The 18,918-nt window shown below is 41.0% G+C and overlaps 1 protein-coding gene across 5 annotated transcripts in view; it reads left to right on the forward strand.

The window, feature by feature from the left end:
• Window positions 1-18,918, forward strand: part of ADNP (activity dependent neuroprotector homeobox) — a 43,695-nt gene extending 24,777 nt beyond the window's left edge. For 3 of the 5 annotated variants that reach the window (XM_050807430.1, XM_050807432.1, XM_050807433.1), the window contains 3 exons: window positions 4,207-4,319; window positions 6,092-6,184; window positions 13,457-18,918. In XM_050807430.1, coding sequence (XP_050663387.1) covers window positions 4,212-4,319; window positions 6,092-6,184; window positions 13,457-16,567 — 3,312 coding nt within the window. In that variant the 5' untranslated portion in view covers window positions 4,207-4,211 and the 3' untranslated portion in view covers window positions 16,568-18,918. Of the gene's footprint in view, window positions 1-2,011; window positions 4,320-6,091; window positions 6,185-13,456 lie in introns of all 5 variants that reach the window. The other 2 variants (XM_050807431.1, XM_050807434.1) reach the window with 2 other exon arrangements.

Below are 18,918 nucleotides of genomic sequence, written 5' to 3' on the forward strand. Positions count from 1 at the left end.
TCAAAAAGCCCACAAGAAAGGGTAACAGTAGCCCCTTCTGGGATGGGGAGCTGCGTGGCTGGTGGGATAGGAGTGAAAAGGAAGCCTTCTTTGCTTATATTTCTGAATTGTGTGCTTGTTTTATCTACTGAGAAAGTATTTAAAGCAAAAAAAAAAAAAACAAAAACAAAAATATTTGCAAATGCTTTTGAAGGTGCCAATGTATATGACTGTTATTTCAGCTCCAAATGGAGAAAATCTTAGAGAAATGACCTCCATGAGCAAACGCATGGAGGGCACACACTTATCTGGAGAAAGGGACATTATGGAATTTCCAAGGTTATTAGGAATGTCAGAAATAGGCATATGAAGAGCATTATAATCTTTACACTGAAAAGATGTAGAATGTTCTGAGTTAACGTGAACATAGATTCCTGGCCAGGCATAGTGGTGCACACCTGTAATCCCAGCACTTTGGGAGGCCAAAGCCAGCAGATCACTTGAGCTCAGGAGTTCAGGACAAGCTTGGGCAACGTGGCAAAACCCCATCTCTACCAAAAAACAAAAACAAAAATATAGCCAGGCGTGGTAGTGTGCACCTGTAGTCCCAGCTGCCTGGTGGGGCTGAGGTGGGAAGATGACTTGTGCCCAGGAGGTCGAGGCTGCAATGAGCTGTGATTGCACCACTACACTCCAGCCTGGATGAAAAGTGGAACTCTGGCCAGGCGCAGTGGCTCACACCTGTAATCCCAGCACTTTGGGAGGCTGAGGCAGGTGGATCACCTGAGGTCAGGAATTTGAGACCAGACTGGCCAACATGGTGAAACCCCGTCTGTACTAAAAATACAAAAATTAGTGTGATGTGGTGACACGCACCTGTAATCCCAGCTACTCAGGAGGCTGAGGAGGAGAATTGCTTGAACCCGGGGGGCAGAAGTTGCAGTGAGCTGAGATTGTGCATTGTACTCCAGTCTGGGCAACAGGCAAAACTCCGTCTCAAAAAAGGCCGGGCGTGGTGGCTCACACCTGCAATCCTAGCACTTTGGGAGGCTGAGTTGGACATATCACGAGGTCAGGAGATCGAGACCATCCTGGCTAACACAGTGAAACCTTGTCTCTACTAAAAATACAAAAAATTAGCCAGGCATGGTGGTGGGCGCCTGCAGTCCCAGCAACTGGGGAGGCTGAGGCAGGAGAATGGCGTGAACCCGGGAGGCAGAGGTTGCAGTGAGCCGAGATCCCGCCACGGCACTCCAGCCTGTGCGACAGAGCGAGACTCCGTCTCAAAAAAAAAAAAAAAAATACAGATTCCTCTTAGTTACTAAGCCTACAGCAAAATAACATTTTTTTGGTACAGCATTTCTCAGTAAGCAGTGTCACTGCTTTATTTATAAACCTTTTAAATTCAAAATAGATAAGTAAACCCAACACCAACTCTGTGGCTGAAATACCGCTTTTTATAAATTACAAGTTTCTTACAACTAAGTTCCCTTATGGGCATACTCACTTTTTCAGAAAAAAATACCTACCAGGCAGTGAGATGCTTCATCTTAATGTCTTAAACCAACTTTTTAAGCTGTGGGTAGGCACTTAGGAGAATGGGTTTTTCTTTCCCCCAAGCTACCGCTTGATTCTTCTTAATGTTTTCTGTAGACTAATGACCCCAGTGGTGGCTACATTTCCAAATCTTTATGTCTTTGTTTTTCTAAGATTGTTGAGCCACTGATCCAGGAGGCAGGGAAACCATTAATGTCTGGCTTCTGGACACATCTCTTATGAAGTGTGAAGCAGAGTTAACTCAGGAAGTTCCCAAAGAACTGAATTTTGGCCCAAAGAGAGTTTATGAAATGAATAGAGAAACAAGACGTCTCCTCCCAGTCTTAGGTATCTGTGGGCATCCATTTTAATGCCTGGTTTCTTCAGAATTAGCCTGTGACACTTTTCTGTATTTCTGAAATATTTTTCTAGCATGTGCTTCTCTCTAAAAGACCTGATTTGTAGTAACTGTGTTTGTTTTTTGTTTGTTTTTGAGACGAAATCTCACTCTGTCACCAGGCTGGAGTGCAGTGGTGTGATCTTGGCTCACTGCAACCTCCGTCTCCCAGGTTCAAGCGATTCTCCTGCCTCAGCCTCCTGGGACTACAGGCAGGTGCCACTATGCCTAGCTAATTTTTTGTATTTTTAGTAGAGATGGGGTTTCACCATGTTGGCCAGGCTGTTCTTGATCTCTTGACCCCTTGTAATCTGCTCTCCTCAGCCTCCCAAAGTGTTGGGATTACAGGTGTGGGCCACCGCGCCCAGCGTGTAGTAATCGTTTTAAAGGAAGCAAGTGATAAAGAATTTGCTGATTTTAAGCCACCACAAAAAGATGGTTTAAAATAATTTAGCAATACAATTTAGACGAAAAATAATTGATTTGGTCTTAATTTATATCAGAAGTGACTTCTAAGTCTGTAGTTGGCTTCACAATAGTCAGATTATTAGCAGAGCAGAGAGGGCAGGGGACATCACAGTCATTGCTTCATAGTGAGCAGCAATTCTATCTTGAGTATGATAAGGCTGAGAAGGTTTTTTCAAAATACTTTTTCATTTTTGGCCCCAGTTATTCTTTGGTACTTTATATAGAATATTTTGAGACTTCTAAGTTAGAGTAACATACCCAGTTTGAAAATTTCTAGGGGTTACTGTTTGATTTTGGTAGATTTCACGCTCTCCTTTTATTTCCCATTTTTTGTAGTTAACGTTGATTTTGGATTAGAGTAATAAATGAGGCAACATTTTATTACATTTGGATTAGTTGACTTGCCATTTACAGATGATATTAGTATTACAGAGTAACAGCCTTTATTAGAAAACTGGATTTGCATATATTAAATTTTAATTCCTGGTGCTTTGCCTTTTGTTTTTGCTATTTTGGGTTTTAGAACTTGACATCCTGTGAAATTGTGTTACATTTGGATTATTGATAAATTTTTACCATATTATGGAAAGCATTTATGATCTCATTAGAAACCATACATATTCTCAGTTGCCCAAGTTTTACTGATTTTATTTTCTCATTAAAGACAAACTTTTGTTTTAAGGAACTTGGGAAAGTTGGTCTATCTAATTTAATGTATGAGGTCATTAAAATAATTTTTCAGTTCCCTCACATACATACAGGCTTTTCATTTTTTCAAAAGGATCCTCCTTAAAGTCTGTAACAGTTAACATTTGTGAGTGCCTTTGCCCAGGTATGTTGCCCAGGTATGTTGCAGGAGTGGGAGCATGTGTTGGTCGAGTCATATATCATTACTGTATTTAGTTTGGGAAGTATACAGAAACTTAAGGTTTTTAGTTTTTGTTTGTTTGGTTTTTTTAAGAATACCATAGCAGTAGGCAGGACAGTTCCAATTCAACAAAAACCTCTTTACCCTGGCACTCAAAACTGTATAATGATGATGAACTGGTAAACATTTTTCTGTTTTCAGATGTTCAACATCAAAAGGAGAAAAGAACACTTGATTTAAAAATAATTGATTGCTATTGTTTCTCTAATTTTCAACTTGAAGTTCATTGCTGAACTGTTTTTTTAAAGTCTTATCAGAATTACGCCAGATTAGACTCATAGTCAAAATGTCCTATTAAAAACTGGGAAGATCAGAGAGTACTTATTTTGCCTGCCTGCTTTAAGTATTCAAAGTATAGTAGATACGTGCCTGGCTCAGTGGCTCACACCTGTAATCCCAGCACTTTGGGATGCCAAGGCAGGAGGATGGCTTGAGTCCAGGAGTTTGTGACCAGCCTGGGCAACATAGTAAGACCTAGTCTCTACAAAAAAATAATTTTTTTAATTAGTTGGGCGTAGTGGCGCACTCCTGGAGTCCCATCCTCTTGGGAAGCTTAGGCGAGAGGATCACTTGAGCCCAGAAGGTTGAGGCTGTGGTGAACCGTGAGTGCACTGCAGTCATGAACCATGAGTGCACTGCACTGCACTCCAGCCTGCGTGACAGAGCAAGACTCTGTCTTAAAAAAAGGATGGATGGATGGATCATGGATGGATGGATGGATAAGTCGAGCCATATGCACATGCAAGCGTGTGTGTCTATGTGTGTACACACTAGATGAGGATACCTGTGCACCTTTTTTGTCAGATGGGTAGGGTTTATGATCCTGTCATCAGTGGAATTAGTGAATATTACAAGTTGTACGTGTTTTGACTTTGACTTAAATTTTTTTTTCCAATAGAAACTATGTTCCAACTTCCTGTCAACAATCTTGGCAGTTTAAGAAAAGCCCGGAAAACTGTGAAAAAAATACTTAGTGACATTGGGTTGGAATACTGTAAAGAACATATAGAAGTAAGTAGCATGTCATTTTTAAATTTTAACATGACTCAGCTTCTGATCCATTACTTTGTGTCAGTGGCCATGATGGCTAAATCTTAGATGTGATTCTGAATTTCAGCCACAGCAGTAGCTCACGAAAGCATTCTCAACAGCGTAACTTGTGCCTTTCTCCCTAAAATGGGCTTTTTCATTTTTGCATCCTGAAGCAAAAGGCTACCATTGAGGACTTAAGCATGTCAGGCATTGAACTAGGTGTCGTAAAGTTGTCTATACGTTTAATCCTTAGAACAACCATGGAGGTGGGAGGCAGTGTAGCAATTCTTATCTACACTTTACAGATGAAGAACTAATAAATAGGCCCAGCCTTGCAACTGAGAAAGTGGCAGTGTCTGTGGGACTCAAAGCCTGTTCTCATTCTGATACGCTTGAATGTTCTGGTTGACCTTCTAATTGTTGAGGCATGCTTGTGTGGGTGCTTGTCGTCTCTTTCCTTAGGATTTGAGCATTTGTTGCCCCTTTTGACCCATCATAGACTATTACTTTCCCCCTTGTATAACAGTTTGGGCTTTATCAACTGTTTTTCAAGCTGTTTTATTCTATGAGCTTTATAACAGCCCTGTGGGATAGCCATGCAGTGGTCTCCTCCTTTTCAACATCTCACTGTTTCAGGTCTTATGGTTTGTTGGTCAAAATCCCTGAATGAAAAGAAATGTTTGAAGCTGTTTCCCCTACTAACCTTTAAGTTCTAGCTGGCTAGGGACCATAGCTACCTTGTTTATCCATTTAGCCCCAGCACCTAGTACAGTGTTTTGCACATAATAGGTGGTCAGTAAATGTTTGAATGGAATTGGAAGTAAAAAAGCAAATTCATTCATGCAACAGGTTTTCTTATTTTGAGTTCCACTAATAACACTTGAAGAGTATGTCATGGAAACTGAAGCTGCTCAAAAGTCGACTTCTCTAGTTATGTTGTTCCAAGTGTGGAAGTAGCCCGTCTCCAACCCCAAAGTTCAGGTAGATCTGCCCAAATGAAACAGTCCATTCACTTTGCACTCTGTGGGGTCATCTTCATAGAAATAATTGCAACATCACAGTACATTTTCTATCATGCATTTGATTTGTTCCTCCTATGATTATTTATGTGTAGACTTCATTTTCCACCTTGAACTGTGAACTTTTTAGGAACAACTGGGATTTTACCCTAAGACTTTCAATCTTCCTAGTCTGGAGGGAAGTGGACCATTAAATTTTTTCATGAGAGTATAAATTTAACATCATACTGCTTAACTTTCTTTGAATAGCTTTCTTTCTGCCTTTTTGGGTTTGAAATTTCTGAGTTTTCTTTCTGATCTGATCTCCTGCCCCCTTCCCTCAAAAAACTTTTTTTTTCTTTTGCACAGAACCAGAAATATCTGCAGTGCTATAAGCAAACATTGATATTTTAGATGTGATTCCAGTACTGTAACTGACAAGTTACAGTACTCTAATGAAAAGTGCTTTGATATTAGTGTGTGGCTGAATTTTTTTACTTAATTAGAACTTCCAGCAGTTTCCTTGGAAACCTGGCTGACCATCAGGAAAGTGGTTGGTTGATACAAAATGTAGACTGCAACTTCCATATGCCTTTTTATATTTAAGAGCCTCATCACTCCTAGTTTAAGTCCTTGTTGACGTTGGTTTTCCTGTGCCTCTCCCCATCTTAGTTAAGAGGTGGGATTTACATGTAAGATGAGGTTAGCATTTATACCACTATGTTTTTGTAAACTTCTTTCACTGTTTTCTAGGATTTTAAACAATTTGAACCTAATGACTTTTATTTGAAAAACACTACATGGGAGGATGTAGGCCTGTGGGATCCTTCACTTACGAAAAACCAGGTAAGTGGCACAGGAGGCCTCAGGTAGCAGCTGCTTGGTGTAGTGGCACAGGAGGCCTCCTCAGATGGCAGCTGCTTGGTGTGGTGGCACAGGAGGCCTCCTCAGATGGCAGCTGCTTGGTGTACTCCTCTCAGCTCTAGGCCTTTGATAGCAATGCAGTGATTGTGGGCAAATGCCAAACATCAAAAGTATCAAAATTGCATTTCATATTTTCCCGACCAGTGGGAAGACTAAGAAAAACTTTTTGTTTGTGGTTTTTTGTCATTGGACTGAAACTTGAGGTGTAAGAAGAAAAGGAAATTTTGTTACTTAAAAGTTGTGAAGCCTGCTGTATCCCACCATTTCCCCGAAAAGTGCTCTGGCTCTATTTTTCTGCATCTGTGTTGCTGCTATTATTTTTTCTGCACAGAAAAAGACAAGACCCTTCCTTATATTTAAGCTTTTTTTATTTCTCTGTGTTAATGGCACCCAACTTCTATGGGAGGCCTGGGGAGGTGACTCTGTAGGATGTCAGTGACAGAGAAAACTTTTTACAAATTGACATTAAAAACAATATTAGCAGTGCCAGCAGGTGTCAGTAGATGAAGATGATGTCATACAGATAGAGGGAGGTATAGGTGGTATTTCCTTTTGCATAGAGAGAGGTAATTGTCAATTCAATTTTTACCATTACCTATTTTAGGAGTGATTCTCATTCTGCATTAATAATCTGTTCATCTATTGGAACATACTCTTCATGAAATATTAGTACTTTTAAACTTTACCTCAGATATTTGACTTTTTTTTTTTTTTTTTTTTTTTTAAATACCCCAGGCAGAGGTACTAACCAGCAGTCTTAGAATGAGAATGCTTTCCAGTGGGACACGGCATTTATTTCAGTTTTATCAATCTGAAAGCCTCATAGCTGAATACTAAAGAAGAGTTGAGCTTTGAGGAGAAGCAGAGTATTTCATCTTGGTTCAAACCAGTATCTGAAACAAAGTAGGTTTCTAGGGAGAAAAGATCTCTTGCCAAGCATGTGTCAGTTCACCTGTCTTCATCGAAGGGACTGACTGCATAAGTGTTAACAGTCATAATTCTGAAAGTTACTCTTTGATATCAGTATATTCTATAATGTATTATTGGCTTTTAAATACCACACCCTCCTCACAGTCTGTAGGACATTTTTATTTAACTTCTTGATTTGAATCAAAGCAGCTGTTACTTCATTAGCTCTTTTGAAGCATTCTTGGTTGAGAAGGAACAGCAAGGCTTATAGAAGAAAGCCAGCTTTTCAGATCAGTCTTTCTTTTGATCAGCACTGAATCTGATACTACACTGTACTTTAATCAGAGAAAAAAATGGAGATTTGCCTTTTATCTATGAAAATTTATCCATAATGGGGAAAGGAACAAAAGATACAGCTTTATCTCTTGTAATTGTCTAATTGCACTAAAACATTCTGGACCCTGAATTTTACCGCAGTTGTTTACCACATGACGACATTTTGGTCAGTGATGGACTACATCTACAACAGTGGTCCCATAAGAATATAATGGAGTTGAAAAACTTACTACCTAATGACATCATAACGCAACATATGACTCATGTTTGTAGTGATGCTAGGTGTAAACACACCTGTGCTGCCAGTCATATAGAAGTATAGCACATACAGTTATTTACAGCACATAATACCATCATGCATTGCTTAATGATGGGATGCCATCTGAGAAATGCCTTGTTAGGTGATGTCATTGTTGTACAAACATCATAAAGGGTACTTACACAGACCTAGGTGGTATAGCCTAGTATACCCCTACGCTACATGGTGTGGCCTGTTGCTCCTAGGCTACCAACTTGAACAGCATGTTACTATACTGGATACCCTAAGAGTGATTAACACAATGGTAAGTATTTGTGTTTCTAAACATAGTGAAGCATTGAAAAGGTGCAGTAAAAATACAGTATAAAAGAGAAAAATTGGTACACCTGTATTGGGCACTTGCGGGAATGGAAGTTGCTCTGAGTGGTGAGTGAATATGAAGGACATTATTGTACACCATTGTAGACTTTATAAGCACACTTAGGCTACATAAAAAATAAAACTTTAAAATTTTTAACTTTTGAATCTTTTGTAATAACACTTAGCTTAAAACACAAACACGGCAACCTGCTTGGGTCCCCCTTCCACACTGTGGAAGCTTTGTCCTTTCACTCTTCACAATGAACATTGCTTCCGCTCAAAAAAAAAAAAAAATTGTACAGCTATATAAAAATATTTTGTCTTCATATACTTACAGACTTTTTACTAGTCTTAAACTTAGTTTTTAACAGTTCAAAAAGTTAAAAAAAAAAGACACAAACACATAATTAGCCTAGGCTAATTAAACACAAAAATTTGCTGGGCGTGGTGGCAGGTGCCTGTAATCCCAGCTACTCGGGGTTGGAAGGGGTTGGGGTGGCGAGGCAGGAGAATCGCTTGAACCTGGGAGGTGTAGGTTGCAGTGAGCTGAGGTCGTGCCATTGCAGTCCAGCCTGGGGAACAAAAGCAAGACTCCATCTCAAAAAAAAAAAAACCTCATTACCAAAATCCTTGCATACTTAAGTCCCACAGTTGGCCCTGTGGAACCTGCATATACCAAAAGCTAGCCCTCTGTATAGGAGATTTGAGCTTCCCGAGAATATTGTATCTTTGATCTGCATTTGTTTGGAAAAAATCCACATATAAGCAGTTCAAAGCCATGTTGTTGAAGGGTCAACTATATAGTAAATACTACGTGACAGAAGTTTTTCAGCCCCATCATAATCTTGGGGGAACATAGTCGCATATGCGGTCTGTACTAGACGGAAACATCAGCACATGACTACTTGACAATGACAATTAAAAACTTACCAAAAACTGTATTTATGTATTTACTATATATACTTTTTATTATTTTAGAGTGTACTCCTACTTTTTAAAACAGCTTTTCATGGTAAATTGGTAGCAGCCTCATATAGCTTGTGTTTACTATGTCTCTTGATTGCATCATATTCTTGTGCTTGGTTTAATCTCATGGTATTTTGTTCATCATGGCCCCTAAGCATACAAAATCCATAATGTTGCCAGTAAGGCGCCATGTTGAGTGACCTGAAAACAGAGTTAGAAGTGATTAAGGACTACGAAGGTAGAGAATCAGTGATGGTTATTTCTTGCCAGTCAGGCATGTCCCATTTTACCATAGCTACGATCTTGGAAGAACAAGAACAAAGTGACAGAAGCTGTTAAAGCATCTGCTTCATTGAAGGCAATGAGACTAACAAAAATTAAAGAAGGACCTTTATCAGACACAGAGAAGCTTCTGATGACCTGGAGTGAAGAGCAGACACAGGTGCACACGGTGCTGTGTACCTCTCCGCACCACGATGATCACAGAGCAAAAACTGTGTGTGTGGTGTTGAAAGAAAAGGCTGGACGTGGCTGTGATGTTGAATTTACTGCTAGTTCTGGGTGGTTTAAACAATTATAAAAAGAATAGTTTCATTACATAATGGGAAAGTGGTGAGTTTGTGAGTGCTGATGTGAAGGCAGCTGAAGAATTTTGGGAAACTCTAGATAAGCTGAGTCTGGAGGAAAATCACTTGCCAGAGCAAATTTTCAGTATGGATGAAACCTTTCTATTCCGGAAACAGATGCTGAAAGCACTTTCATCCATAAGGAGACCACAGCAATGCCAGGCTTCAAGGCTTTTAAGGCCTGGATGACAGCCTTGCTTGGGGGCAATGTTGCAGGCTACAAATTGAAACCCTTTGTGATTTGGCACAGTGAGAACCCTAGGGGCTTCAAGCATATCAGTATACATACACTTGGCCCGTGCATTGCAGGAGACATAAGTCGTGGGTGACCCAGCTCCTCTTTCAAGATGCTGTCCTGAATTGATATGCCTGCAAAATTGAGAAGTAGTATTGAGAGAATAACATACCCTTCAAGCTTTTGCTTATTGTCGATAATAAGCAGATGCCTCCTTTAAGTGGCATTTTTCATCCCAGTATCAAACACCACCTCTTTGATCCAACTGATGGAGTTACAGCAGCTTATAAGGCCTACTATCTGAGAAAGGCCTTTGTCCTGTCATCGCAGCTGAGGAAGACACTAAAGATTCCGATACGATTCTGGAAGGATTACAATATCTGTGACTACGTTAAGAATCTTGCTTGGGCTTGGGGTGATATCATCAAGGAGTGTATGAATGGCATCTGGAAGAATACACTCGAGGTTTGTCCATGACTTAAAAGGATTTGCATAAATCACAAAGTCTGTGGTTGAGATGGCAAACAATTTTAACCTGAGTGTGGATGAGGACGATATAGAAGAGCTCCTAGAGGTGGTTCCTGAGGAATTGACTAGTGAGGAGCTGTGAGAACTGGAACAAGAACGCATAGGTGAAGAGGAAAGAGAAAAAGGAAACTGCAGGAAAAGCAAAAGAAGAACCCTTAAGAAAATTCAGAGTGAAGGATTTAGCAGTGCAGACCTCAGCAAGCTCCTTAAGTTTGAAAACACGTGGCTGGGTGTGGTGGCTCGCACTTGTAATCCCAGCATTTTGGGAGTCTGAGGCAGGTGGATCATCTGAGGTCAGGAGTTTGAGACCAGCCTGGCCGACATGGTGAAACCCTGTCTCTACTAAAAATACAAAGAAAATTAGCCAGACATGGTGGTGGGCTACTGGGGAGGCTGAGGCAGGAGAATTGCTTGAACCTGGGAGGCAGAGGTTGCAGTGAGCCGAGATCGTGCCATTGCACTCCAGCTTGGGCGACAAGAGAAAAAAAACTCCGTCTCAAACAACAACAACAAAGTTTGAAAACATGGATCTCAATACCTACCAAAAGCTTTTCGTTAATAGAGAAGAATATTCATGGTTCATTATCTGCTTACAAGCAAATCTGTGATGAAAAAAGGAAACAAAGCACCTTGGACTCACTCCTGATAAGTGTGACACGGCCTCAAGAAGAGCCTAAGGCAGGTCCTTCCACAGTTATCCAGAAGAAGGCATTGTTACCATGGGAGGTGGCAGTTCCATGTGTATTACTGTTCCTGAAGACCCTCCAGTGGGACAAGATGTAAAGGTGGAAGGTAGTGATACTGTTGATCCTCATTCTCTCTAGGCCTAATGTATGTGTTTGTGTCTTAGCTTTTAGGAAGAAAATGTTTTTTTAAGTTTTTGGGTTTTCTGTTTTTTGTTTGGTTGGTTTTTTTTGTTTTTTTGAGACAGAGTCTTGCTCTTATCGCCCAGGCTGGAGTGCAGTGGCACGATCTCAGCCCATTGCAACCTCAGCCTCCCAAGTAACTGGAATTACAGGCACCTGCCACCACGTCCGGTTAATTTTTTGTATTTTTAGTAGAGATGGGGTTTCGCTGTGTTGGCCAGGCTGGTGTCGAACTCCTGACCTTGTGATCCATACCTGCCTTGGCCTCTCAAAAGTGCTGGGAAAGTTTTTTTTTTTTTTTTTAATTTTTTTTTAAAGCTTGTAGAATAGGTATATGAAGATAGAAAATATTTTTTTACAGCTGTACAATGTGTGTTGTTTTGTTTCGTTTTTGAGATGGAGTCTTGCTATGTTACCCAGGCTAGAGTGCTGTGCTCTGATCTTGGCTCACTGCAACCTCTGCCTCCTGGTGATTCTCCTGCCTCAGCCTCCCAAGTAGCTGGGATTACAGGTGCCTGCCACCACGCCTGGCTATTTTTTGTATTTTCAGTAAAGATAGGGTTTCACCATGTCGGTCAGGCTGGTCTCAAACTCCTGACCTCAGGTAATCCACCCGCCTGGGCCTTCCAAAGTGCTGGGATTACAGGCGTGAGCCACCGTGCCTGGCCAATCTGTTTGTGTTTTAAGCTAAGTATTACTACAAAAGAGTAAAAAAGTTAAAAATTGAAAAGTGTATAAACCACAGCAAGCTGAGGTTATTATTCAAGAAAAAATATTTTTTAGGGCTGGGCACAGTGGCTTGCAATCCCACCACTTTGGGAAGCCAAGGCAGGAGGATTGCTCAAGCCTAGGAGTTCAAGGCTAGCCTGGACAACAGAGTGAGACCCTATCTCTACAGAATTTACCCTAGTGTGGTGGCACACACCTGTAGTCACCAGGACTGAGGTGGAGGTGGGAGGATCGCGTGAGCCCAAGAGGTTGAGACTGCAGTCAGCCGATTGTGCCACTGCACTCCAGCCTGAGCAACAGAATGAGACTTTGTCTCAAAAAAATTGTTTTGTTTTTAGTAAATTTGTGTAGCTTAAGTGTTCTTAAAGTCTACAGTAGTGTACAGTAATGCCCCAGGCTTTCATATTGACTCACCCAGAGCAACCTACAGTCCTGTAAGCTTTGTTCATGGTAAGTGCCCAATATAGTTGTACCAGTTATCTTTTATATCGTATTTTTACCATACTTTTTCTGTACTTAGCTATGTTTAAACATACAAATATTTACCGTTGTGTTAATCATTGCCTATGGTATTCAGTACAGAAACATGCTGTACAGGTTTGTAGCCTAAGATGTAACCCAGGTGTGTAGTAGGTTGCACCATCTAGGTCTGTGTGAATACACTCTAGGATTTCACACCATGATGCATTTTTCAGAATGCATCCCTGTGGTTTAGCAACACATGACTGTGTAGTAAACCTGAAGTCTTTAGCGACTTCCTTCATTTAGGTTACTGTTATTTCTAGCTGCAAAATGTTTATCTTGAAGTCATTTGTCTTTGGTTTGGCTAAAATGTGACTTTTTTTTCCTAAACATTAGGAACTTAACATTGACTTTTTAATTTACACTGACAAAAATATTTGGTTTAGGATAGCTTTTTTTGAGTTTCAATTTTATAAAGTTACTATACAAAAGGAAAAAACATAATAAAATCTGTGGCTTTTTTTTGTTTTGTCTTTTGAGACAGTTTTGCTCTTGTCACCCAGGCTGAAGTGCAATGGCATGGTCTCGGCTTATTGCAACCTCCACCTCCCAGCTTCAAGCGATTCTCCTGCCTCACCCTTCTGAAGTAGCTGGGATTACAGGCGCCCACTACACCCAGCTTATTTTTTTATATTTTTAGTTGAGACGGGGTTTCACCATGTTGGCCAAGCTGGTCTTGAACTCCTGACCTCAGGTGATCCACCCACCTCGGCCTCCCACAGTGCTGGGATTACAGGCGTGAGCCACCGTGCCTGGCCTAAAATAAATGCATTATTAAGAATGTCTGGGGGGGATCTGGAATCTGTTAACTGCCTATCTGAAGTGGCATTCTAATTTTAGTTTTTGTGTTTACTTTAGGACTATCGGACAAAACCTTTCTGCTGCAGCGCTTGTCCATTTTCCTCAAAATTCTTCTCTGCCTACAAAAGTCATTTCCGAAATGTCCATAGTGAAGACTTTGAAAATAGGATTCTCCTTAATTGCCCCTACTGTACCTTCAATGCAGACAAAAAGACTTTGGAAACACACATTAAAATATTTCATGCTCCAAACGCCAGCGCACCAAGTAGCAGCCTCAGCACTTTCAAAGATAAAAACAAAAATGATGGCCTTAAACCTAAGCAGGCTGACAGTGTAGAGCAAGCTGTTTATTACTGTAAGAAGTGCACTTACCGAGATCCTCTTTACGAAATAGTTAGGAAGCACATTTACAGGGAACATTTTCAGCATGTGGCAGCACCTTACATAGCAAAGGCAGGAGAAAAATCACTCAATGGGGCAGTCCCCTTAGGCTCAAATGCCCGAGAAGAGAGTAGTATTCACTGCAAGCGATGCCTTTTCATGCCAAAGTCCTATGAAGCTTTGGTACAGCATGTCATCGAAGACCATGAACGTATAGGCTATCAGGTCACTGCCATGATTGGGCACACAAATGTAGTGGTTCCCCGATCCAAACCCTTGATGCTAATTGCTCCCAAACCTCAAGACAAGAAGAGCATGGGACTTCCACCAAGAATCGGTTCCCTTGCTTCTGGAAATGTCCGGTCTTTACCATCACAGCAGATGGTGAATCGACTCTCAATACCAAAGCCTAACTTAAATTCTACAGGAGTCAACATGATGTCCAGTGTTCACCTGCAGCAGAACAACTATGGAGTCAAATCTGTAGGCCAGGGTTACAGTGTTGGTCAGTCAATGAGACTGGGTCTAGGTGGCAACGCACCAGTTTCTATTCCTCAACAATCTCAGTCTGTAAAGCAGTTACTTCCAAGTGGAAATGGAAGGTCTTATGGGCTTGGGTCAGAGCAGAGGTCCCAGGCACCAGCAAGATACTCACTGCAGTCTGCTAATGCCTCTTCTCTCTCATCGGGCCAGTTAAAGTCTCCTTCCCTCTCCCAGTCACAGGCATCCAGAGTGTTAGGTCAGTCCAGTTCCAAACCTGCTGCAGCTGCCACAGGACCTCCCCCAGGTAACACTTCCTCAACTCAAAAGTGGAAAATATGTACAATCTGTAATGAGCTTTTTCCTGAAAATGTCTATAGTGTGCACTTCGAAAAAGAACATAAAGCTGAGAAAGTCCCAGCAGTAGCCAACTACATTATGAAGATACACAATTTTACTAGCAAATGCCTCTACTGTAATCGCTATTTGCCCACAGATACTCTGCTCAACCATATGTTAATTCATGGTCTGTCTTGTCCATATTGCCGTTCAACTTTCAATGATGTGGAGAAGATGGCCGCACACATGCGGATGGTTCACATCGATGAAGAGATGGGACCTAAAACAGATTCTACTTTGAGTTTTGATTTGACATTGCAGCAGGGTAGTCACACTAACATCCATCTCCTGGTGACCACATACAATCTGAGGGATGCCCCAGCTGAATCTGTTGCTTACCATGCCCAGAATAACCCTCCAGTTCCTCCAAAGCCACAGCCAAAAGTTCAGGAAAAGGCAGATATCCCTGTTAAAAGTTCACCTCAAGCTGCAGTGCCCTATAAAAAAGATGTTGGGAAAACCCTTTGTCCTCTTTGCTTTTCAATCCTAAAAGGACCCATATCTGATGCACTTGCACATCACTTACGAGAGAGGCACCAGGTTATTCAGACGGTTCATCCAGTTGAGAAAAAGCTCACCTACAAATGTATCCATTGCCTTGGTGTGTATACCAGCAACATGACCGCCTCGACTATCACTCTGCATCTAGTTCACTGCAGGGGTGTTGGAAAGACCCAAAATGGCCAGGATAAGACAAATGCACCCTCTCGGCTTAATCAGTCTCCAAGCCTGGCACCTGTGAAGCGCACTTATGAGCAAATGGAATTTCCCTTACTGAAAAAACGAAAGTTAGATGATGATAGTGATTCACCCAGCTTCTTTGAAGAGAAGCCTGAAGAGCCTGTTGTTTTAGCTTTAGACCCCAAGGGTCATGAAGATGATTCCTATGAAGCCAGGAAAAGCTTTCTAACAAAGTATTTCAACAAACAGCCCTATCCTACCAGGAGAGAAATTGAGAAGCTAGCAGCCAGTTTATGGTTATGGAAGAGTGACATTGCTTCCCATTTTAGTAACAAAAGGAAGAAATGTGTCCGTGATTGTGAAAAGTACAAGCCTGGCGTGTTGCTGGGGTTTAACATGAAAGAATTAAATAAAGTCAAGCATGAGATGGATTTTGATGCTGAGTGGCTATTTGAAAATCATGATGAGAAGGATTCCAGAGTCAACGCAAGTAAGACTGCTGACAAAAAGCTTAACCTTGGGAAAGAAGATGACAGTTCCTCAGACAGTTTTGGAAATTTGGAAGAAGAATCCAATGAAAGTGGTAGCCCTTTTGACCCTGTTTTTGAGGTTGAGCCTAAAATCTCTAACAGTAACCCAGAGGAACATGTACTGAAGGTAATTCCTGAGGATGCTTTAGAATCTGAGGAGAAGCTAGACCAAAAAGAGGAGGATGGTTCAAAATACGAAACTATTCATTTGACTGAGGAACCAACCAAACTAATGCACAATGCTTCTGATAGTGAGGTTGACCAAGACGATGTTGTTGAGTGGAAAGACGGAGCTTCTCCATCTGAGAGTGGGCCTGGATCCCAACAAGTGTCAGACTTTGAGGACAATACCTGTGAAATGAAACCAGGAACCTGGTCTGATGAGTCTTCCCAAAGTGAAGATGCAAGGAGCAGTAAGCCAGCTGCCAAAAAAAAGGCTACCATGCAAGGTGACAGAGAGCAGTTGAAATGGAAGAATAGTTCCTATGGAAAAGTTGAAGGGTTTTGGTCTAAGGACCAGTCACAGTGGAAGAATGCAGCTGAGAATGATGAGCGCTTATCTAACCCCCAGATTGAGTGGCAGAATAGCACAATTGACAGTGAGGATGGGGAACAGTTTGACAACATGACTGACGGAGTAGCTGAGCCCATGCATGGCAGCTTAGCTGGAGTTAAACTGAGCAGCCAACAGGCCTAAGTGCCAGGTTCCTTGGCATTGGTGACATGCTGCAGCCTGGAACTCTGATCTCCATTCAGTGTGACTGCAAAGCTGTCTTCTCACTAGTACTGCCTTGTGAGTACTGGTTGGACTGTGGGGCATGTGGCCGCTGCAGTTCCAGTGGTTATTTCTAAGTCTATGACACGACAGGCTGATCTTGCTTCAGAACCTTCTCTGACAGACACGGTAACTAAATGTGAAAAACCAATAAGCTGGTGGCTCATGAATACATACGAGGAAAAGCAGAGGTTTATTTTATCTGCCTTTTCAACATTTCTTTCCCTCTGTGAAATGATTGGTCAGATGTCTTTGAGAAGCGTTAACCTAATTCACATGGTAGTGTAGGGCCAACATACAAGCTACCAGTCTAATGTGTATAGTAGACTTTGGGAAAAGCGATTTTTTTTTCATGTATTCATTCTGAATAGTTGAAATGTATATTTGTACAGTCTTTTAGACCTATTCAAGTGATGCTCATGATACTGTTATTGTGTGCCCATCATAGATTTTTTTTTTTAGTGTTGCCCTTGCTGTGTAATAAACGCTATATCTAGTTTACCTAGCAAAAGCTCAAAACTGCGCTAGTATGGACTTTTGGACAGACTTAGTTTTTGCACATAACCTTGTACAATCTTGCAACAGAGGCCAGCCACGTAAGATATATATCTGGACTCTCTTGTATTATAGGATTTTTCTTGTTCTGAATATCCTTGACATTACAGCTGTCAAAAACAAAAACTGGTATTTCAGATCTGTTTTCTGAAATCTTTTAAGCTAAAATCACATGCAAGAATTGACTTTGCAGCTACTAATTTTGACACCTTTTAGATCTGTATAAAAGTGTGTTGTGTTGAAGCAGCAAACCAATGAGTGCTGCATTTTGGATATTTAGTTTTATCTTTAGTTCAACACCATCATGGTGCATTCATTTATACCATCTAATATATGACACACTGTTGTAGTATGTATAATTTTGTGATCTTTATTTCCCTTTGTATTCATTTTAAGCATCTAAATAAATTGCTGTATTGTGCTTAATGTAAATATTTGCTTTATTACCCATGACAGTTCTGTGTGTCCATTATATCTTTTGCCATTTAATGCCATAACTCTTTCATCAGAGATGGCAGCCACAGTCACAGAGGAAACTTGTGGAAAACCCAAGATCTGTCATCTGCATAAAGAATGCTTTCTCTTGAGGCACCTGGTACAAAATCTGTTTTGCGTTTTTGTTTTTTGTTTTTCTCTTTTAACTGAAAAATAAACACCCTTGAGTTTTTCAGTTCACCTTTTGTTAAGGAGCAGAGCCTGGATATATATGTAAATGTCTCAGTGATTTAAAAAAAAAAATGTAAACATGGATTGGCATTAATTTGCAAGCAGAATCTTAATAGCCTTGATGGGTTTTTTTTTTCCCTTGTAGATGAAGTTAAGTGTTCGTTTTCACCTTACAATGGGAACAATTGTAGTGTAGGCAGCTCTGCCTCTGTTGCCACTCTTGGCCATCTTGCTATTAAGGGAAAGGCTTTGAAGAGCACACACTTACAGGGCTGTGAAGATGGAAGGAGCTGGTATTTTTACCGTGCATAGATTCCCAAGAGCAACTTGTACTAAAAAGCAGAAAGTTACAAGGAAGCAGAATTAGGCCAACATTTCCAGCAATTAAAACAATGATGGGATGCTCCAGTCCATGAGGAGGCTGGTCAGTCATCTGTCAAGGATACTGGTGTAAAGAAGTCTGAAGTGGCTGATGTCCATAACTTCTGAGTCCCTTTCCAAAAGACTCTTGTTAATGCTGTTACCAGAGAGTAGAGATTTAACCAGCCTCTCCCTAAAATGTTAAGCTTCTCAACAACAGTAGAGGAAGAAGTGCAAGAATAGATTAGAACCTTTAAGGAATTTGGGGTTGGAACGGAGCTATGTTACATCTGTTGTTATACAGGTAGATTATAAATTCTACATGCGCCAGCCAAAACTTAGGACAGGATGTCCCCAAATTAAGATGCTGTAGATTACCGAATCAGAAATACCAGCTGGATTTAGGCCAGCTCACATTTATTTGGAAATTACCCTCCCTGATTAACAGGCTTCTGAGTTGTACGTGGAGGACTAATGAGACTCGTACAAGACACCACGGGGCTTGGGGTCCAGGTCCCAGTTGGATATCGGAGTAGAGACAGATAAGTGTGTTTCCTCATTAAGGTGGTGGGAGTGTGCCTTTTGGCATTCAGAAAAGGGTTTAGCCACCCTAAGAGTTGGAAATAAAGATTCCCAACTGGAAATGTTGCAGAATCCCTAAAAGTGTCTCAATAAAAGCCATTTTAAAAGAA

Source organism: Macaca thibetana, chromosome 10 (genome assembly GCF_024542745.1).
Source record: "Macaca thibetana thibetana isolate TM-01 chromosome 10, ASM2454274v1, whole genome shotgun sequence".
Taxonomy (NCBI): domain Eukaryota; kingdom Metazoa; phylum Chordata; class Mammalia; order Primates; family Cercopithecidae; genus Macaca; species Macaca thibetana.